General features: G+C 44.2%; 1 protein-coding gene across 1 annotated transcript in view; it reads right to left on the reverse strand.

Annotated features, from left to right (window-relative positions):
* Ser (protein serrate) overlaps positions 1 to 23696 on the reverse strand; it is a 42010-nt gene that overhangs the window by 12519 nt on the left and 5795 nt on the right. Inside the window, exon 2 of the mRNA XM_083039690.1 lies at positions 11720 to 12016. Coding sequence (XP_082895816.1) covers positions 11720 to 12016 — 297 coding nt within the window. The remainder of the gene's footprint in view (positions 1 to 11719; positions 12017 to 23696) is intronic.

Here is a 23696-nt window from a genome sequence, read left to right on the forward strand (position 1 = left end):
GACCTTTGGGGGCGGTTTAAATTATACGATAGTGTAGGGTTACCAATTTTAGAACTTTGGCTTATGTAACCGAGAGTTACACGAAAGCGCATCCGTCGCACAAATCTATGCGGTAGAAAACAACTTCCGGTGTAAACAAGATGGTACAGTGCGCGAACGCACTATTGATTCTAATGTAATAAATCTGATAATGCAACGAGATATATATGACGCTGAAACACATCATCTCTTATTTCACATTGCCGGTGCTTTTTTTATTAATAAAAATTACTTGTTTCTTAAATTAAATATAATTTATACATATGCGGTCCTTATATAAATGTTTACACGAGTAAATTCCACGAGACTTATAAAGCAACGTCATGTATAAGTGGATTTGAATATGATGGCAAGTCACGGTTGTAATGATCACCGACACGATCACCGATACATTCGTAACGTTCTGCGGGACCGCAAAGAATCGCCGCTAAGCGGGATAATTACAACGGTTACCGCGAGTATTGACACGACGATTTCGTTCCTTTATGGTCGGCTTATCTTCGCCATCGCGTTGCGTCGTTCTCGCAAAGGAGAACCCGATTGGTACCACCAATCAAGGGCCGTGAGTGAGTGAAGGCCGACTAATGCAATAAATAAATTCGAATCGCGCTGCTGCGGAAGACGCGCGGCCTGTCCGCTTTCTTCGCATTGCCTCAACCTCAGCACACGCTAGCAACCCGACGGGGTTATACGGGAGTCGGAGCCGCCGATGCGAGAACCGATGGTAGAAAGCTGGAAGTGTTCCTCTGATGGAACCGGTCCCGGCGAAAAAAAGATTAGCGCGCGGCATCGGCGTCTCGCGAGCGCGCCTGTGGTATAATGAACTTGACGATCCTCGGAATTAGACAATGAACGCGGATTCTGAGAGAGGGAGAAAGAGAGAGAGAGAGAGGCATTTGCGGAGTAATATCGCGTCTCGTGGAAATTTTATGCGACTTGTCTCGACATTTTTATATATAAAAAGGAAAATAAATATAAATTGATATTCAATTTAAACAATTATATATATATATATATATATATATATATATATATGTATTGTTCTAATTATTTCTATATAAATAAAAATATATTTTTTCGCAGAAAGTTTATATTTCCAATTAAAGGAATTTTGGATTTAATACAGATACGCGGAGTCTGACAAAGAATAATCCGTTACCACTAGCGAAAGATATCCCTTTCTTGCGCAAGTGTCGATTTAACATGTGAGTTACTTCTTGCCGAGCGATGCCTTTCCCGCTTTTGGCGACGTGTTTCTCGCGCTTAACTGTACACTCGTGACTCAACTATTAACTCGCGAGCACAGTGAATCAATTTCTCTCGCGGTGATCCGAAATGTTTATGTATCGCATCGATCGATTCAGCGCGAATCAGTTTCTCTTATTCAAGAATTTGCAAAAACTGAGTTGAATCTGTATCGAAGAGGAGTCGATGATCACGACTGATTGTCCGTCCTGTCTCGCTTTGACATTTAGAAGTCATACACTCGATGATGCAGTCTATGCAGTACAAAGAGCATGTTGTGGCCAATCCGTGGCGAGTCAGACGTCTCGCGCTAAACGTAAAGACAGCGAACTCCGGCTCGCTGGCAGTACCTAGAGCAGATGAGCGCTAATTGGTGTTAATTGGTGGCTCGCTCGAAGGCCGGCTTTCTCACGCCCGCGACTTTCGTGCTCGCCTTTTTTTTAACACCTCGTATATATATTCTAATGCGGCCGGTCGTCGCGCTCGCCACCCCGTGAAAAGGACGTTCCTTGTGCTTCAACATTGTGACGCTTCCTTTGTCGCGCCGCTCTTATTTCTCCGCGACGAGTTCGTCACAATCGAGACGTAAATTGTTTAAGATTAAGGTCAGAGGAAGTGTCTATTATCATGTTAAAGTTTTTCGATTCTCGGACTCGATAAATTTCCAACGAGTCGAATCATTGTATATAAGAGTATCAAATTTATTGATCAGGGTCGCAAGTTATGTAATATATCGAGAAAAATTAATAATCATCATTAAAAATATATAAATAAATTATTAATTTAAATTTTAGATGAATTTTAAATATTCTCTTCATGAAGAGATCCTCCTTTTATAAAAACTTGGAAATAATAGTCAAAAATGAAATATTCGATTTTTCCAGCCTCCGAATTTCTATGTGAATTATACAGAAAAAGCTCTGTTCAGTCTAAATAAATTTCCATACCAGCTAGAAATTCGGAACCCTAAAACAAAGAACACACTCGATGCGCCAAGAACCGTCGAAGACGTTGCAACTGTGATCTAGGAATGGGCGTTTTGCTACTCGACTCGCAGTTTTACAACTACACGGTTGACACCTGACAAATTTTCCCTTTCACTGTTAAATACCGAGAAGGACATTGAAAGAATCAATTAAACGAAGAAGCCAGCGAAGTGCATCGTGTCACATCTTTTCGTGGGACGTTCGAGAATGCAACGAAAAGAGAATAAAGAATAAAATTAATATAAAATCAAATTAGAAAAAATTAAGACTGTCAAATAATTTTAACTTGATAATGTTTTAATGTAAGATAAAAATAACTGTTGCATTATATATTTTTCTTACATGAGAAGACAGGTTTAATAGCCATTGAAAATTAATTTTATTAATGTTATCATATTCAATTATCCCACTTGAGCTCAAGGAGAAATAATAATAAAAATAATAAATATAACGCGGAAGAAAAAGAGAGAGAGAGAGAGCGTGGGATGCGTATACGTGCTGCTTTGCGACCGAATGCGTCATCTCGTATTCCACGGTCGTGCAGTACGTAACATGAATTATCCTGTTTCTTAAATTGTGCGACGCCGAGTATACGCATAAAACCATTATTCGAATGCGTGTCCGAGCGCGTAAACACGCCGAAATGCATAAAGCATCGCGAGCAGGGATTCTTCATGATCGTATATATAATCGACGTTCGAATCGAATTTATCCCTTTAAATTAGAAATATGTAAAAAAAAACAAAAAAAAAAAAGAATTGTGGGCGAAAGTCACGGCCAGGTATATCCGAGCGAATCAAATGCCAGCAACCTCGAAGAGGATTAAGCCTCTCTATATTGGAAATTACAGGCATGATTCCACGATCCTTTCGAGGGACGTGGAAGGAACTGCCGAGCAACTTGCGTAGGCGTAGGAAATTAATTAAGCCGAGCAATATTCTCAGAGAAGTCGATGCACGTCCATTTCCAATGCCTATTCGCAATGGCCAATTAATTAATTTCCTGTGTGATCACAGTCGGTTCCATGTTGGCGGTCAACGCGAAGTATAGACGTCTGTGAATCTTGTCTACGCATATTTTTACGGACTGAATTTATTATTATTATTTTAAAAATTCATTAATCGATTCAAAAGCATTACGAATATTAATCAATTATCTTTAATAATTTCTATCCTTTGTTTAAAAATATTCTTGATATGACAAGATATACATACTAAAATATTTCTAGCTTCAAGTGTCGAATATTTAAGCAGTTTGCTTCATCAGTGTTCGTAATACTTTTACCCCGTGAAATGTTATTTGAATGAGTGAAGCGACGTGGTCGGGCTGATCCGGAATTCGTACGATCTGCATATCCGACGTAATAGAACCTTGCGCGGCGGCGGTGGAGGCGATTTCGAGGCGAGTCTGAAGAGATCGAAGGAAGCGAGCGGATACGTGAAGCACGTAGAATCCCGCTGCGAGGCTATCTGGCCGTTTGCCTGCCTGCCTGCCTGCCTGCCTCGTCCGTCACTCTATCGGGCCTATGACTTACGTGTACACGCATGTGTGCTCGTTGGTAGTCGCACGGAGGAGCAGGTAGAGGTAGACAGGTAGATAGGTACATACTTATGTACGCCGAATAGAGCTCGCCGTGTCTCCTCTCTCTATGTCAGGCGACGTGTCTTAGGTTTCGCGGAAAAGATCGAACGAGCCGTACGTGAGGACGCGTACAAAAGTGACGACGAAGCGTCACCGATCGAATGAGGCTACCCTTCGATTTCTCGTCGCCCGGTCGCGTTAGATTTCGCGGCGCGAAGCGTTCTCACGCGTCCCTCAATCCTTTACAGGATTTATGGTCGACCACGATAATGCAATGCTGGACAAAACGATGGATCCCTACGAATAGTTATGCGTCGCATTTCCGAGACGATTTCCATATATAATTAATAGCGTTCGGTTAATATTATCTGATTGTGAATAAAAGAATTTTGACAAGTTTCAAAGAGATATATAGTAGATAAGTTCTTCTTCCTTTCATTGAATTTTCATGCGTCTCTTCTTCGATATCAACATATCCCGTATGATATTACGTAATGTCAGATTGTGTCTTGTGTATCGTCGAGAAAATAATCACATATACGATTCGATTCGCAGCCGAGAATCAATCTCCGCTAATTGACCGAGCCCGGAACACACGGTGGATATAGCGTCGCGCCGTAATTGAAAAACGCCGGCGACGCCGAGGAACGCAGAAGGTGCCTCCGCGGCGGCGATTCCGGTTCGCTCGTCGGGGAGAGATTCCGTCCGGTCATCGCGTCGTCTCTCTCTCGGTAGCGCATTCCCCTCAGCGGCGGAAATCTCCGTTCTGGAATCCTGGCCGGCCGTCCTCGCTTCCCAATTAGTTGGGTAGCTAATAAATCTCGCGACGTATACCCAGAACTGTGCAGAAGGACTCCTCTCTTCTGCGAGAAGAGCGAGAGAGGGGTCAGAGAAGTCGGGAGAACGCGGGAGAAGAAGACTGAAGGAGCGGCGTAAAAGGGAGCTGAAGAGAGGTGGGAGAGGATCCCGTCGTCGTCTTCGTCGACGAAGAGTCCACTATCCGCGAGGGCACAAGGCCAAGTGCACGGCGCGCCTTCTTCCCGCTTAAAGGAACCGAAGAGGGAACGACGTGTAGAGTCGCGATGGTAGTTGCTGGGCTCTCTGGTAGTGGTGCGTTACCTGCATAATATAACGCGAGCCGGGAGATATGCCTCGCATTAAATACTCTCCTCGACCACGTTCGCGTTGCTCCGCGAATGCACTTACGTCGAGTGGCGTAGTCGAGGGAGACTCGTAATGGACATATTCTCTATCGCACGTCATCAACATTCTCGTTGCGTACGGATACAGCGCGATACGAGCCAAGATCGAGATCAAAGCGGCGAGAGACTGACTTTTGAAATCAATCCGCCGGATTTTAATATCGCTGCAACTTTGAACGAAAAATAAGTCGTTCGCGGATATGCATCTCTAGCTGGCGTATAAATTCCATTACGAATAGAAACGCGGTTAATCTCCGAGTCTCGCGCTGTCACGGAGAAAACGCGGATCGAGAGACACTGTGTACCCCGGCGGTCGTTTGTACGGACAGTCTCGACAGCCTTTCAAGAGAAGGGAGAGCCAGGGAGAGCCAGGGAGAGAATAAGAAGAGAAGGAGAGGAAAGAGAGGGAAGGACGAGTTTGGTATGCGCATCGCGTAGCGGGTTCACACACGACCGGCCCAAAGGAGAGGAGAGACCCCAAGGCCCCGCTGCTTCCTCCACCACATCAGGCTCGTTGAGCCCCCCGTGGACACGGAGATACACCGAAGTGAAGAAGCATCGCCCAAAGCGTGGCGACATTCCCCCGTATCATCCTTTTCCTCTCGGTTCCCCTCTCGTGTATATATACGCGGTCGCATTGTGCACCTGCGTGTGTCGCCGACAATAATATGAGCAAGTCGAACGTAAATCTCTTACGAGGGGGCATTTCGTGATTGGAACTACCCCCGAGGCGATCGCGTAAAGAGAGCAATTTCGGTGATGAGACCGGCGAGAGAGACCGGTTTTCGTGTGCGCGCGCAACTTTTCGACAAATCGGCCGCGCTTCCGTGTTTAAGAACGGGCAATTTATGTGCGTTCCCGGCAAACCGCCGGGGCGATGAATATCCCGCTTGAATAGACACCCGTTGATTCCAAGTGCCACTGCTCTTCCTCTCGAGAAAGAGAAAATCGCGCGCAGTAGGTATATACGCGCGTGATTAAAAATCGGTGCATATGTGCACGTCGGATGCGCTTCCCCGTCTCTTACCTCTTATCCTGTTTTCTCCGTGCACGACTATGTAATTAATTCATGCAATAAGTTTTCCCGTACCTCGTATCTCATCTTCATAATTTTCATTTTTTTTCACTTCTCGCAATTTTCATAATTGCGGACAACATTTTCGCATATTATTCTCATTTACGCAATCATATTAAATCGCAATGAAATTTAATATTATCTATTAATTTTCTAATGTTCAGCTATTCCCATTTAACTTGAAATACTTATCATTTTCTCTCTCCTTTTTGTCTCTTATCATCTCTTACTCTTGGTGTCATCTTGACAGTGCAATCTACGAGATTATATATCCTAAAGCGCGATCGAGTCCGAGCTCATCGGGGGAAAAAGAAAGAAAAATCTAATTACAATCAGACAATAAACGCAGCGCGACTCTCTCGCTTAACGATCGACGACAAATCACGTGGGTCATTATATCGACAGCATGTGGCGATTACGTTAATGGTATCAAGATTAATGCCGGTGCGCGTGTGAGAGTAGCGTCGCTGATTTTCATCGGGAGAAATTGTCTTTGTCGGGATGAGCCGATCGGTAATCTGGGAGGAGAGAAGATCGACAAACCAGGAAATCTTTAATTCGCGCGGACGTAAATCTCGTCGGTCGGCGTTGATTGTAAACCCCGCGGGCGATCTGGACAAACACAGGCGCAAAGAGAGCAATTTCGGATCACCGGGTCTTCTCTGCTCCTCTCAAGACCGGTTCGCACGGAAGTTTTGACAAATTGCTCGCGCTTCCGCGTTTCAAAATGGTGCAATTTACGTGCGATTAGAAAAAAGCGCGCACACGGCGCGCAGGGATGCGCGACGCGATGTAAATCCCGCGAGCGTTTATTCATTATTCGCGTTAGCATCGCGTATTAACGGCGCTAATATATTTGAACAACCGTAGGTGCCGCTCGCGGGCTTAAAGCAAGGTTTATTCATGACGCTATTAAGCGCGTGATGCGATGCAGAGTGCGGTTTGCCGCTAATTTCGCGAGAGCGGCGCTAAACAAAAACGTATATGGAAGTTATTACACAAAAAAGGAAGAGATCATTGTCATTTACCTTGTCGTTACATTTAAAATTTCCGCACAGAATAATTTTCATTAATAGAAATGAACAATTTTTGTAAAGAATTTTTTTCCAAATCTACATTCTAAGCTCCAGCTGAAAATGGAAGGAAATAAAAAAGGTCGACCCAGAGAGGAGTTATGCTCGAAAAATCGATAGCGGTATAGTGTTGGAGCAAGGAAGATGTCGACCGGAATGGAAAACGCTTATAAGGCCGCGGGGCCCGTTTTCGAGACGCGGATGTACACCTGTTGAGTCCCTGACTCACGTCGTTCGATCCCCGCGGCGTTCCGCGACGCGTCTTGAAGAAGAGAGAGGAAGAACGGGCTCCTTCATTTTCGTTCCCAGCTTCTTCCCCTCGAACCCCTGCCGACGCATCGCAGCCTCGTCCATGATGAATGCCGCTCGACCGAACATCGTTTATCATTATACGTCTATTATCGAAACTATGATTGTCGGAATTAATCACGTGCCCGGAGAAAGGAGATTACCACGGACACGGTTTCCGATTCAATCCGGCGACAGGCTCTTTTCTCTCTTCTTTTTTTTGTCTCCGTATAACTGTACCGATGTCACACGGTTAAAAGCGATTTTTGTAGTCTAGAAATCTATTATAGTTGAATTATATATCATTGCATATATTGAATTATATACCGTATATTAAGTATAATTGAATTATATATCATTGCATACAGATTTATATGACTAGAGATTCTTGCTTTGCGTAAAATATCGGTTAATTATGATCGCAATATCAAGTTTGAATAAAAATTCATTAAATTATTCGAAGAAGTGGACGCGCGCTATTTTTAAACAGCAATTCTGCAGCGTCCACGTGGATCCGGCGGCGTCTAGTGACGTTTCACCATTCATAGCGGCGCCCAGATTGGAGACATTGTCCGCGCGAGTCTGTATGTGTTCTTCAATACGTTCGATGCAGTGGCCGGTCGTACGTGCCGGTGCATATAAAACGCGAGGACAGGTCGCATATATATATGTATGAGCGCACGTCGCATGTGAATCGTATAGTCGTGTTCATATAGAGTCGTATTGGCGACGGTGGAGAAGAAATTATTGGGAACGAACGAGGATAAGTCGACGTACTTGATGGGAGAAGGCGATCTGTTGTAAGGATCGAGAGAAAGGAGAGATCTCGAGTCGCACGAGGAGAGAAAAAGAGATGCGTAATCGGAGAAAGGAGACACGAAATGCGCCGTTCGAAGATGCATACATCTTCTCCGAGGAGAAGATTGTGCAAAAGTTCGGCCGTATATATACATTCACCGATTGTTTCCCGCCGTGTTATTATGCCACTATTGCCGAGGGAAAAGGGAGCCGGAGAGAAAGAGAGATGATCATAAATTCCTTCTCACATCGGTATTGAAATTAGAAGCGGGGAAAGTCGACGAGGACGATCACGTTTTTGACGTTTGCTGCTATCGCGACCGTATCACGTTTGCGTAAACTGGGTCGCTGTTAGAAAACTCTTGCGATTGCCGGCGATATCCGCGAATACGTAACTTATCGAAAGTTGCACCGCGTATATCGCGAAGGAGCCTCGTCCGATCTTTCGGTAATATAAGAACGTTATAAGAACACGTATGTTACGTACATACATATATGTTCCTTCGTATGTGTGTCTAATGGAATTCAACGATCCAATTATTCCACGGTGATGAGATTCGGATGTTTGAAACTTCGAGGTACACATATGCTCGAATAGCAATTTTCGTATAAATAGATATATATATACGCGATTGGTGAGTATCTTGCGCGATACGATCTGAGAAAATCATTTTCGGATTTCGGAGCGCTGCGTAATGCGTGATTAAGACACGCGCGATGATTCGTCCGGTACTGATGAGAATCAGGGGGATTTATATCGGCTGGAGAGAGAGAGAGAGAGAGACGAAGAAATCTCCCGCGAATATATATATTTTCTCCAAAGCCGCTAAACGCAGGTGGCATTCGGTAGTCCGTGCGCGCGCAAAATGTTCACCGCTCACTCGCTCGTCGACGAGGGGACGAGATTATATATACCGTATTCAATCAGCGGGGACGATAATGACGGCATTATCCGCGCAAGAGCGATGAAAGTCAAGCGGTTTACCGTTTTTCGAGGTAGGCAAGCACGGTGAAAACGATTTTATATAGCTATTACACGACGCGAATACGTGGCGAATATACCCAGATGTATCCCAGAGGTACATCCAAGCTTTTATCTCTACACGCTCCTTATTTCGTTGTCGTCTCCTCGTACTCGACGCGCGTACAAACATTACGATCTCCGGTGCACGTGTGTATATACGACGCTTCCTACGTAATTTTTCTTTTTTTTTTATTATTATTATATACGCACCAGCGATGCGTCATAATTGAGTTAGACCGGCAGAGCGCTAAACGATCGAAGGTAGCGTGTGTCGAAAAACGGGAGAAAAAAAACCCTTCACGAGAAAGGGAAGCAATTTAAGAGTTTCTGTTTATATCCTTCGCGGCGGCGGTCCTTCGAGATGAGAGACAGGAGGAGGAAAAAACAAGGCCTCTCGTAGAGAGGTCCCTTTGTCGCGATGGGTCCTCTCGTCGGAAGATACCCGCGAGCGAGTTATGAAATATACAAACAGAAAGGCTGGCGCTCTTCAAACAATCCACGACGACATACACGGGCGCGTGTAGGTAGATAGATAGATAGGTAGGTAGGTAGGTAGGTAGGTAGGTAGGTACACGAGTACATTTTTTCGAATGCATGTCCATCCGCGCGCAGACACGAACGCGGTATCCCTTCAGGGCCCCTTCAGACACCCACCGAACCCATCGTTGTCTGAAGGAGACGCTCTCGACGACCCTATGTGTATACCCATGCTCGCGAGGACACGCCTGCATGCGCACTCCAACGTCCTCTCGAGAGGACGACTGTTTGGGCCTCCTCGAAATCGCTCGCGCATTATGCCGTAATTACGTTAGACGACGACTGACGACGACGACGACGACGACGACGACGACGACGACGACGACGACAACGGTTGGATCGTAGGTGGTAGCGCGCTGCTAATTGAGTACAAGACTCTTCGGGCCATCCGGAAAAAAAACGGACAATGCAGTGTGTGATAGTGCACCGTAACTATTTTATAGAACCATGACGGAGCATTTTTTATTAATATTGTAACGATAACATAATGAGACATCTCCTTAAAACTCTTAAAATTCTTTTTTTCTAATTCTCACACATGATTTCTGAATGCTTTTCTTCATCGCGACTGTAAATAGAAGACAATTATCACATTTCCGAAAAGTGTGAGAAAAAAGTGATGTAATTAGTCAAAATCAAATACGCCAATACGGGCGATCTTCTCCAGATATCGAATGTACGTGAAATTCGTCTACAAAATCACTATCGAATAAACTGATTCATAACTATAGAAGAAGCGACAGGATAAAAATTCAACGTGAATGGACGATCGTAAAGATTTCGCCGAGAGTTTACGGAGGACGAGAATAAAAGGGTGAGAACACAGCGCAAAAGAAAGAGAGAGAAAAGGAGGAGGAATCAACGAAGAGGAATTGCCAAGCGACTGGAACCAAACAGGAATTTTACGCAACGACTCGCGCTGCGATGGGAGAGATCAGCGGACCGGAAATCCCTCGCGCGGATTCGATAACTCTCTCTCTTTCTCTTCGCTTCACTGTAGACAAAGGAATCGGGTCTAGAAATTTGCAATTCGCCCAACCGGCGATGTAATGCGAGCTATAAAAGCATCACGACTCTTATTCGCGCGATCGTTAGCTTTGCGCGTTGCGAAAGAACAGTTTCACGTCATTCTCCGGCCCCGGCTTTCGGCGATTTCGAGAATGAAAGCTCAAACTTGAGAAAAGACATCGAGATATACACGCGCACACAAGTGTACAAACGCATACAAATGGTGTTGGTCCCCGGAGGCGGCGTCGCTAATGAGACGCCGCCGTTCTCTTCGGCGTCGTGTCACGACGTCGATGATAAATGGATTCGTGGCGGGCCGATTCTCTCCCGTGAGTCCCCGAATGTGTCGTCCCCTCGTTACGGCTTCATCCTCTCTCGCCCGTCGTCGTTCTTTCGGCACGGCGGCCATTGTGCCGGTGACCAAACAAAATTACGGTCCCGTATATATGTATACACCGTACGGCCCGCGTTATTAATCGCGCGCGGGACATCGAATTAAGCCTCGTCGCGCCTCGTATATATACGTGTAACGGAGACCGGTTGGGATTTTCGAGCCGACGTTCTCACGGATATTAGGTGATGCCGCGCATGTGTTTTGGCACTCGACGTGCTCTCTCTTTCTCTCCGAGTGCTTGTCTCCTCTCGACGCGTATTTAAAGTTAAACGAGACCAGCTGATTCTCATCCAACAGTGTTGACATTTCGAATCGAGCATTAGAATAATATTATAGCAAACGTCGTAAATGAAAAAAATTTTTATACAAATTCGAATAAAATGGGACAAATTTGAGAAATATTTTTTGCAATATTAAAAATATATGAAAAACAATCGCGCTTAATAAGTTCAGATGTAAATTGACTTACCGTCCATCGGAAGGTGAAGTGTAGTTGCAGGGTGACGGGTTCGGTGAGAGTAAAGGTGTTCGGGCCGAGAGCGTGACTAGATACGTTGCCGAAGCTACAGGAGCCGATGGCGGTGACGTTCGACTGATACTCCTTGAGGCAGAGCCAGAAGGTCGTCGAACAGGGCGTCGTACATGGCGGGAATCCTCCTTTTCCGCCCCCGCCTCCCCCGCCACAACATCGACCGTCTACCAAGGTGCCCCTGTTGTTCGTCAGCGAGAGGATCTGCACCTCAAAGTATCCGCTCGCGGTTGTCGCCTGCGGCAATAAATGGAAAGGTTCCTTTTTTTAAACTGACACTCGACATTCCATATGATTTCGACACGTTAAATATTATTGCAATTACTGTAACGATCGCATTTATCGCGATAACGCAATACGTTGAAAAGATGTCTAAATATCTAACAGAAGAGAACGTTTCTATAGAATCACACGATGCACTTTTATCGTTTTAAATAAAATAATTAATATTCAGATTAATGTAATAAATTACGCAACGCGTAAAATTTGTTAAACGTCATCGAGAATTACTCATTAACTCACTGTAAATGTGGTTACATAAATCGTGAAATTGAGAGAAAATGAACGTGGGAAGAGGGAGACAAAAAAATGCCGAGTCCCTTCGAGCATTGTGAAAGGCTTTTTCATAAAATTTGATTCCCCGCTTCTGTGCCACACACGGGGACCTGAAAAGCCTCGGGTTACTGTCCATTATTGCGTATCATGGAAACGGAAGTCTCGTGTTAAGGAGAAAGAGATAGACGGGGCCCTCGGGCGCCGAATGCGTCGAATGCAGCAGCAGCAGCAGCGGCAACTTGGGGCCAATCTCGGGAAAGAAATCGAGCAGTTTCGAAACTGCAATCGCGCGGTCGAGCAATTTTCGAGCTCTGCATGCCGTTACGCGCGATACGCATCGCGCATTCTACGTAAGTATAGTAAGAGCGATTACTTCTTTCTCACGCGTTTGCGAGCACTCGAGTCTTGCCTTATACGCAAATTCCAATCACGACATGCGAGAAATCGAACAATGATTAAAATGACAAATGCGTCAATGCGAGCCAAGATACATAAATCGACGCTAAATGTAATATATGTATACAATTCGTCCTACTTTTATGTCGCATTGATATTTTTCTCTTAATTTCTTTTAATAATTGATTTTACGGCTAAAATCTAGAATCGAATAAAGAAGAACTGTAAAAAATAATTAATAAAATACTATAAGTTAGACGGGGCTTATATAAACTTGTGAAAGTGATTTTGTTATAATATAATTCGCTCAAAGAGATACAAGTGGGAGTATAGAACCATATTACACCGCGCTTGTGCAGGTATGTTCAGCGTGATGTGGGTGTGTGTATGCATGCATGTCTGAGCCTACGTAATTACCGTAAGATCGAAGGTAGAAAGCGCGCAAAGGATCGTCTGCTGGCCTTTGCGCTTTCCATAACGCGCTTCCTTCTATGTTATATAAGGCCGTTTCGCGAGTGACATTTTAACAGGTCTGGTTGTATCGAGCTCCCGCGGCTCTTCGATTCGGAGAGAAACATCGGGGATATAAAACCGTATTAGGATTTAATTGAAAAGATGAAAAGCGTACCGTCTCTCGCGGATTGATAACAATCGCGCGACGCAAGAAAGGCGGAGAAGTCGTGTGGCGATAACAAAATGAGCTTCGTAATAAGAATCGGATCTTTTGTGCGTTCTCCAACAAAGAGACGCGGATAGAGATTCGCTTAAGCTATAAGCCGCGTAATTTCGTGCCTTTTGACCGACGTGATGGTATGCGCCGTAATGTACACATTGGAGCAATTTTGAAAAATCCTTAAAAGAGAAGACGGAAAGGAGTGCGTGAGTCAGCTGTCGTTTCTGCGAAATCCCATATGGGCTCAATATTTTAACAAATAATAGTTGACTCGTATATATTTAGAGATTTCTAATTCAAATTATTCCGCAAAGTATAGAATTATAAATGAAAGTCGCACACACAAGAAGTTCTTTCATTTAAAAAAATTATAAATAAATTGTACAGTTACCTAAAAGAATTTGATATTTATAACATAGAGTATATGGATATTTTTATATTTTACATTTAAAAAATTATTTAAGATATTAATCACAGTTTCCAGGATATTCATGTTACAAAGTTAGTTCTGTCAATACACTTACATACAGCATTTTACAGCAATCTACTTCATCGTAGATCATTTCATTCGCAAAAGATTTTTTTAAATAAATTTTAAACCAGTTTTAAACTGTTGCTCGCTTATACAACTTCATCGTTGTTTACCTCTCGTCGTAAAAATATATAATATTGTAATTCAACCCCACTTATTCGGGGGATGGCGGTAATAACTATGCTTACAGCATGATGTATATAGATCTATTAAAAGCGATCGATGCTTTTCGCTTGTCCGAAAATCGGAAAATTGACCGGACCCTACTTGATCGCGACGACGCGACGTTTCGACTTCTCGTTTTTACGACGATGAATCTCGTCTGTCCGGCGATAAATCCCCGGCGTCGTCGTACGAGTTTCCGTGCGCGTTTGTTTGGAAAGCGAACGCCGTGTGTAACGACCCGCGTACGCGTTTTATTAGCCGAGCATACTTATTCTAGAGGCTCTCTCGGGTTCGCCAGTAACCTCTTGCCTCCGTGCGCGGTACAGCGTTAAAGTTCTGTCTCTCTTTCCCTTTCTCACTTGCGTGCGCGCGCGGACGTTTGCAAACGCGCGCTCTGCAAACTTTGCACAGTCTGCTCACGTGCCGACGAGAAATTGCTGGACGACGGGCAAGCCGGAGATGCTTTAAGTTAGCCGACGCGGAAGAGTTTCTCTCTCTCTCTCTCTCTCTCTTTCTTCTAGACGCAGCGCGAGGATGGGCGCTTACGAAGAGCCGGAAGATATTCAAGGGAATCGTTCGCGACCAGACGAGACCGGAATATCCGACGAAATTTTGGCACTGGATTAAAAAACGAGGCACACGAATTTCCGACAATATTTTAACGACGATTTCACTGTCATTTTCATAATATCGATATACATATTAATGATGTATAAATAATAAGCAAATCATATCACAGGTATATGTTTGTTCTTTAAATAAAATGTATATAAAGAGCAAAAATTTTTAATTGTATTGAAATATTTAATCGTTATTTAATGGAAGTAAATTTCAGTCAAAGTTAAGTATTATTTTTAATTGTCCTATATCATTTAATTTTTATTTTATCATTTATTACTTGAAAGTGTGACAAAAATCGTCTTGGTTGAGCTTTCAAAAATCTGTGCAGTCCGAATGTTCGGTCCAAATTAGTCTTCGATTTAATTCGTCTCTCTCTATCTCCAGTATTTTCCCACATGGTCGGAGTCGGCCGCCACCCAGCGATAATTGAAGTTCCCCAGGGCTGTCGAGGTGTAATAAAGGTGGGGGACACCTCGTATTAGCGGCCACTTCCCCATCCTGGCACCGCGCCTTCGGAACGTTCGTTTCTTTCGTCTTTCGCACCGGCGCTCGCTCGCTTTCGCGGTTATTAAGTTGAAAGTTCATCCCTTTCTAACCGCACATTACGCGCGCATTGTAATAACTCCATTGTCCTTTAAAACAGGTTTCATGATTTACATTGAAAAATAAGATTCTTAAATTATACACGACTGCGTTATTGCCTTTTTAATGACGGAGTCGCAGGGAGAGATGCTTTCGAAAGGGCGTACGAATTTAATTTTTCAGTCGTTTTCTCACGACGAGATCAGACCAGGGGAATGTCTAGCCCAAGTTCCGGAGATTGATTTCCGAGTATATCCATATTTCGCGGAGAATATTTTATATCCATCGCAGAGATGCGTTATCGCGCTGCTGTCAGAGCATATATACATCTTTGTAACCTGTCACAACGCTCTATCCGCTCCGTGTGTATACCTATATACGTGCTCGAGAGACGAATAGAAGGACGGCCTTCGATGTATACCGAGTTGCACGCGTGTCTGTCTGTATATGCGTGCTCGGTCGGTTCGCCGTTGAAGAAGAAGAGCCTTTCCTTTCCGCATAGCCAAGGTGCAGCGAGCCATACCTCGGTGCGCCTACTTTTATGTACACACTCCCGTGAAACTTGCGTTAGCGAGAAGTATACGAATAATTCGTCCGAAAAAGAAAAAGAAAAACTGGAGAAACACTCGCGGAACGCATACTGAGGAACGACTCTACCGTGTCCTCTCCGGGTCTCTTCCTCTTTCCTTTGTTCTTGCCCCCTTCCGAGAGAGAGTTCATTTGCCGCGAGTCACGAAAATCAGATCTCACAGAACTTTCCAACAGCCCGTTCGGTGCAATTTTCCTCGTCCGTTGGACAAATAATTGACGCGAAATCTGGCGCAAATTTGTTTAATCCGATTCAATCTTATGAATAATAATGAATCATTATAATTAAATAATAAAAGGATGATAGTTAAAAAAAAATATTAAATTTCTCTTATACAATTATTTCGTGCAAAGTGTCTTCATATTATTAGAACCACTTCGAATCAATGATAAATGCACGACAATAGAGTTCGATATATGCCGATCTGAAACTGGTAACCATCGTACTTAACTCGAGAACGAATAAATAGATTTAAAAAGTAGGTAAGTGCACAAAATGGGTTATCTACAAATCATTATTATCACCGATTTCATTAGCGGGCTAAACATAGGCGGAGAATAACCGCGTGCATGGTATATATGTAATTATGTAAATACGCAATTATACTCGGCTATGATTATGTAAACCTACGGAAGAGAGGTGTTCTTTTAATATCTTAATTGCAAACTTGCTACCGTCTGGCATCACGGCGGGACACGTCGATGAAAGTATCCGTATCTTATCATTATATGCTAATGCTAATTGGAAAGGGGCAATGCGTCTACGAAAATTCTCCCTTTAAATTAGCTAAATAATTTTTACGTTGCTTTAAACGATCTCGCGCAATGAACGCAATTTTGGATAATCGATACATTTATACAGAGAGAAAAAAAAAGAGACGCGACAAGGGTTCAATAATTCCCTGAAAACTGATTACGCGAACTGTCGTTTGCATAATAAAAAAAAATAATAATAATGGAAATTATATATATTTTTCATCATCTTTTTATTTCGTTAATCGTCGCAGATTGTGAGAGCCGATTCGCGCGATTCCGCTTCGAATTGCAGAAGGGAAAGAAAGAACGAGCGAGAATTGGGCAAGAGGGAGGGATAGAAAAGGGAGCAGCAGCAGCAGCAACAGCCGAATCGGCGACTGACGCGATTTCGGTTTCGAAAATCGTCCGGGGCCTTTCATTTTATCTCTGCTCCCAAGTCGTAGGTAGTAATTACCGGTGGCCGCTACCTGCCCGAGTGAAATAGACCTACCGAACACCATTTAATTTTATACCGTAGAATCTGCACGGACGAATCGTCTCCGGGTGTCCGTGTATATGTGTGTGTATCGGTCGTTCTCGTATTGCACGTCTCGTTTCTGCACTCTGCGTTCCGCCGTGTCTCGCATGCTCGCTCACGTTTTACGGGCTTGTGTTGCTGATCCGGTATGCTACGAGCTTAGGCTCCCATATATCTCTTTTCTTCCCCTCCGCGAGAGATATAGGGAGACCTATACTTAATATTATTTGCTACCCGCTCGCCAAACCCCATCGGCAAGGCTGCCAGACTGCCTTTAACGCGGCCACAAATTACCGAAATAATTAAAAAAGTCTTATTTCGCGTGGGAAGTCCCGCGGACCCCCGTCGTTTTTTCCTCTTTATCATCGCACAGACGATCAAGATTCGAATTAAAAAATCATCTGATTAATAAGGTCCAAATAAAAAAATTATCTGATTGATAATGCTCTATCATATTAATCAGCTGATGCTCTCCCTCTTTTTCCGAGATATTCTTTGAGTAATATCGCGCGGTATATTTCTCGTCGTGTACCCTTACATGTTATTTGATTAAAAAACAATTTAAATCTTTTATCATGCAGCATTTATTAATTGTATTTCATTGACGACAAAATCTCGTTTATGTGTCATATAATCGAATAATAAAATTTGCCGGTTATTCCGCAAAACAGCAATTGTTGAAGGTTAAAAATTAAAAAAATTAATTAAAAAGAAAATCTCTTAAAATGAGGCATAATTTTGACATTCTTTCGTAATAATTTTATTTAGTTATATATATAAAGAACATTTAAGACGCTTTTCATCGATCGGGTAATAAAATCAAATTAATATTCATCTTCCTCTCCCTTCGATAATTAATGACAGATAATTCTCATTTCGCGTTTAACGAAAAAATTAAATTTTCTATATGCATCTTTTTTTTCTTACTTTTCCGAACGAGAGCTCAGTCGAATGCATAGGTGTTGTATCGTATTCGTTATGGGAACTTGTGTCATCGCTGCATAAAACGACAGGCAGCTATCGATGAGCTTTTGTTAACCCTAGTCAAGGAACGAAACCCGATCGACCGGGCTGGACCGGAGAGATCGGCTGCAGCATCTTCTGAACATCTACCTGTTTGCCTGCGAGAATCGCGAGCCCAAAACGGCAGGAACAGGAACAGGTGTGAGTCGATGTTTCGTGATCTATACATTGCTTTTACGCAAGACGTTCGTCTGTGATGCAGACGCGGATATATCGGTTTCGTTCTATTAACTAATAAGCGCGTACATACGATAAAATCTCAACGACGGTCCGCTCATTCTTCACCTGAGCAATCATCCGTTCGAGGATAATATCCTTTCCTCTTTCTCGAGAGAGGATATCTATACTCTCGCCTCATCCGCAATTAATTTTTCCAAGTCAGTAATTGCAACTCGCTTCGATACTTTCAATTTCTTGAAATTCATTCGTGCGTACAAAGTATCCAAAATAAATTCCGAGCCGATAAGTATAAATTTCTCGAGAGTCGTATCTTTTCTAAATCTTGGATCTGTCTTAAAATTAATTACAAGCCAGTGAGAGTTATCAAACCGGATTTAACGCACGCTGCTGCTGCTGGTGCAAGAGCGTTACTCGTGAATTCGCGAGAGACTGTAACTTTGTATTATAAATCGCATCTTGTCCGAGCTCGTCAATTTTGCGGTCGTCTCTCGCGGTAAGGACGAGATGGAAGTGTAAAACAATCAGCCGGAGACTGCCTGGAGCGCCAGTACAAAAGTTAGTCGCCCGGCGAGAAAGAAAAAGCGATCGCCGCAGTCTCTAATCAGCGGACTATAGATTACGAGGGTGATTATTCCCGATTACACGTTGCGTAAGTACGCGCGACAGTGGACGCGGCGGAGCGATTATAAATCGAGAGAGTGGGTTTGAAACGCGATAATAAATTAAAAGGAAAAAACCATCGTCCGGTTATTGGGGAGAGAAGGGAAGACTGAGCGTTAAGGCGCGCACTTAATCATAATCGACGTTGGTGCGTTGCTCGAGTTCAGTGAACACGAAAATGGGCAGCGAGCCGACCGGGGACCAGCGGGGACGACCCCTTCCCGTTTGAATTTCAGATAGTCTCATTATTATTGAAATTCCGGAACAAAATAAACTGCCGGCGATAAATCCCGCTATGTCGTTCTTCTAAACGGCCGGCCGTTTGCGACGCATATTTCAGTCGCGTGTGCTATTCATATGTGAAATGCAAGATGCACGTACCATGCATTTAAGATGAGGTGAAGGAGAACTGGATGATAAGTGCTGTATAATTCCAACGAGTGATTTGACTCGTGATGGAGATGGCGATTATAATAATTTTGATAGACAGCGAGCGTTTTATCAGTTTTGCATGTAAAGATAATATAACGTATGTGTCGTATTTATTTTCTTTCGCGAAAGGTAAAAGATACTACATAGACTGAAAGATCGACTCTTTTCCGAGAAACGCGAAATAAAGTAACTGTTAATAGGCCGTCTCGAAGTTTCTCCAGTTACACCTGCCAACGAGATCGTCATTCTTTTGTCCGCGGCCGTCGTCGCTGAAGGACAAGAAGAAAACAAGAGCCAGAGGCGGCCAATGAAGCACAGAAGCATCTGCGAAGAAAAAAACAGCATCTTTCTTCTTCGAGCCGAGTGGTATTTGCGCCGTTCTCGTACTGACTGGCGGACTTCCCTTTCGCGCGCGTTCTTCTTTCTGGTTTTCGATCGAATAACGGAGACGATCGACAGAAAATAAAAAATCCGATTGTCACGAGTTGGAAGAAACACATGTCGGTCTCCAAAAAGAGAGAATTATTACTCGATAATTGTGCGAACCTCTCAAACTGTCATCGTTTGACATATAATTTCCTTTCGGTTGGCCAACAAGATTTTTCATTCGTATATAAAAAAAAAATAATAATAAATCAACGGAATAACGGGAAGAATTAATATGCACAGTCACGTGTTTCTCATCGGCTATTGCAGTCGCATATCAAGATACCTCATTACATTTAACGCATTTCAAAACTCATGAGAGGAACATTCGACTCGTTTCCACGAACTCGTAAAAGCTCTCCGCGTGCAGGTTCGCTCGACAGCGAACTCGCCTCTTCCCTGCTCTTCCCTTCCTTGCCTTCCTGACTACCGACGAACCACACGGGAAAAAGGACTCGCAGGCACGCACCTGTGCGCCGCCGAGATCCATAGGGTACACACCAGCCCGGGGGCCCAGCGCCACGCTACGCCACGCCACGCCACGCCACGCCAAGACAAGCCAAGCCAAGCCAAGCCAAGCCAAGCCACATGGGGCAACGCCACCGGGCCACATTATCTGTCTATCTGCCGAGCATTCGCCGAGGCTGCTCGCCTCGGGGCTGATTTTTATAGGGGATTCGCGTGACCGCCGGCTAAACGCTTCGCTTAAAAACCCCCGGCCTCGGCACCGCTTCGGCTGCTGTGCGCGCCCGCTTTCCGTTTTCATCTTTCTTCGTCCTCTCCCCTTCCTCCTTTCTTCCTCTCGCTCGTTCGTTCTCGTCGCGCAACGAGCTTTTTCCTCGGTCACATCTCTCTCTCTTTCTTTTAGCGGCAGCTCCCTCGGAAGGTGCTTCTTCTGCCCAGAAGGATTCTCCGTTTACTATCATCACATTCCACGTTATTTCCGTAGTTCGCTCTTTCTCTCTTTGCTTCTCGTATATCTTCATCAGATCGTCATCGGAGATCAACATTTTGTTTGTATTTCTTCTGCATTTTTCTCTTTGTCGTTACCGATCTCTTCTCGTTCTTCATCATTGTAGCTGTATGTAAGTCGCCAATCGCGCTCGTCCTTCTAGTTAACCGTAGTTTTCACTTTCGACAGCGAAGCATTCCTGTTCGTCTTCCTCCTGACGTCGATAATTGGCCACGCCGATAGACACGGAACGAAACGATAGCAGGGGAAAAAGAGAGAGAAGAGGATGGATCGAGGTGAGAGATGCGCGAGAAGAGCTCCGCCGGATCGGTTCCCAGGACGAAAGCGGAAGGAGGCGCAGACTTAATGGGTCGTCTTGGTCGTTGTCGTCGAACAAGAAGCGCAAGCGGAGTATATATATATATATATATCTTGCTCTCGGCTTTATCTCTCGCGCCTGTCACGCGGAAGAAGCCAAGCCATCGGTCTATGCCGTAACGGATGCGTACCGCAAATTTTAATTAAGTCGCGCGGGGATAGATCGAATTTAACGAGTTTACGTTAATTAACGGCACCGCGAAATCTCGCAATAAACGTCGCTCCGCGAAGAAGTTGGTGATCGCGCGAGCGTGTAATTACGGTCTCTTTCAGGTTCTTCTTAAAATGGGGGAAAGAGAAGGAAGGGGGCCCAACGAAACGCGCCGGAACTAAGGCCGCCGATCAGAGCTATTGTGTTTGAAATAATCGTGTCTGAGATTCCGCGAGTCAATCGGCCGGTTAATCAATCACGTCCGATTAATTATACCTCGCTCAAGTCGAATAAAAAAATTCTCTTGTCGAGATCGTAAGACTAGGACTTGTGTCGGCGAAGGATTGGAAGAACTATGTGAGAGAAAATTGCGACAGCGCACTTTAACGAGATAAGATCTGTAGTAAAGTTTCACGGCGAGAGAATATCGATAAAAAGTTTCTCGTGAAAATTGACAAAGGAAAACGCGAAAGACTTGGAAGATATCTTTGAGCATTGCTAATCGATTCATCGATTCATCGATCATTTTCTGTCGTCTCCTTATAATAATCATTGCCAATTGCTATTTTTGTTAATAACATGCAAATATTCATTAAAACGGATGATTATAGTATCCTCGTTTCTTTGCGTAATAGATCGCGAAGATAAATATAGGTCTTCGAAATCGCCACAATTACTCTTCTCGAATTATCAATCAAGATTATTATAATATTCGAATAAATGTTAGTGAGAGTATATAATAACAGACACAGTTACACAGAAAATATATTCGCGTGCAATAAGAACGTGAGTCGAGTCGGTCAGAGCATACACCAGTGATTGAATCCTCAATAAATGACGATGTAAAATATATGTATATACATATCTCTCTCTGGATCGCTGCCGGTTGTTTAAGAACCAGGAAAGATCGCAGATGCGGTTAACGATCGGAATCGCGTCGGGAGTCGTGCGCAATTGCATAAACCGCATTTCTCATATTAAACGGGAGCCGATGATACGTCCACGGCACGTTCAGCGGATAATTAAGCCGCGGCGATGAGAGTCGCGATGAATTATCAATCGCGGCGGCCGATAAAAGTCGCCGAGGCGAATCTCAGAGGCGCATCCCGCCGCGCATATATGCAGACGAGTGCGGATCAATCCATCCGAGGGATCCATAACGGGGATTTACGATAATTGTCGGATGCCTCGTGCAATTTCAAGCTTAATAGAAAGACCGGGGTGTCTTTCTTTCTCTTCTCGCCGTCCGTAACGCGCCGCCGCGGAATCCTCGCCGTGGAAAATTGCAATGGGAGACTCACAGTCGATCTGCCAGCTGGGCATTCACGTTAGTCAGGCCGCATCAACACCTTCCGATTCGCAAAGGCCCGCGGTTTCCCGTGAAATCGTCTTTAATCAGATGGTCCAAAGTCGATCGCGCTCGATTAATCGCGACAGATAAAAGCATCGCATAAAGCTGCGATTTACGAGGAATTCCAAGTAAAAGAAATCGTATGCAACAGATATTTTATCGCAGAAACGGTATTTTTTATATTACCTTTCTTTTTCATGTAATCAGAATCGATTGATTAATTAAGATGCGATAAAAATGAAACTAGCTTCTCACACACCAGATGTTATATAGTATCGATCTAACAATAAGTAGGATACACCGAGTCTACGTATACGTTTGAAAGATCACGCACCTACTTCCGGGTTGATCTCAATCGCGGATCCATCGATTCGCCGGTGCTCGGGATGAGAGAAGCGTCAGCTGCGCTCGTGGAAAGTCGTGTAGAATCGCGCAAGAAATCACGCGGGGCAGTAATCGCTTTGTAGATTAGACCTTGCGAGAGCTAATAAAATTTTCTTTCTCGGGGATCTCTCTCATTCTCGTTCTCTCGAATATTTTTTCTCCGCGACGATGAAATGCACACTCCCGTTTTTAAATTAAAACCGAGCACGCGGAAGAAGAGTATCGCTGTGGAGGACAACACGCACGCGGATACGAATTTACGAGCGCGGAATCTCCTTCAGATCGCTTTCGGGTAATTTTTTTTTTCGGCGTCAGGTTATAACGGTAATTCCGCGCGGACTGTAATTGAAAGAGAGCAATACGGCGGCGACGGCGCTTAATTGCACTAGGTCGAAATGATCGAGGGAACGACGGGAGAACCCTCTCTTCTCTCTACCGCGCGCGGCCCGTTCTTCGAAAGTCGTTTATAAGAGAGAGGGCCAGGAGAGGAGGTGACCCCCGGTAACACCGGGTCGGAGCGAGGGCTCCTAAGCTCCCATTATTCGTCGGGTTGGACCGAAATTGTCGATCGTTACGGAAGCGTGGATTTGCTTGC

This window comes from Prenolepis imparis, unplaced genomic scaffold (assembly GCF_030444845.1).
Source record: "Prenolepis imparis isolate NDT839.2.m4 unplaced genomic scaffold, iyPreImpa1.0 SCAF_6, whole genome shotgun sequence".
Taxonomy (NCBI): domain Eukaryota; kingdom Metazoa; phylum Arthropoda; class Insecta; order Hymenoptera; family Formicidae; genus Prenolepis; species Prenolepis imparis.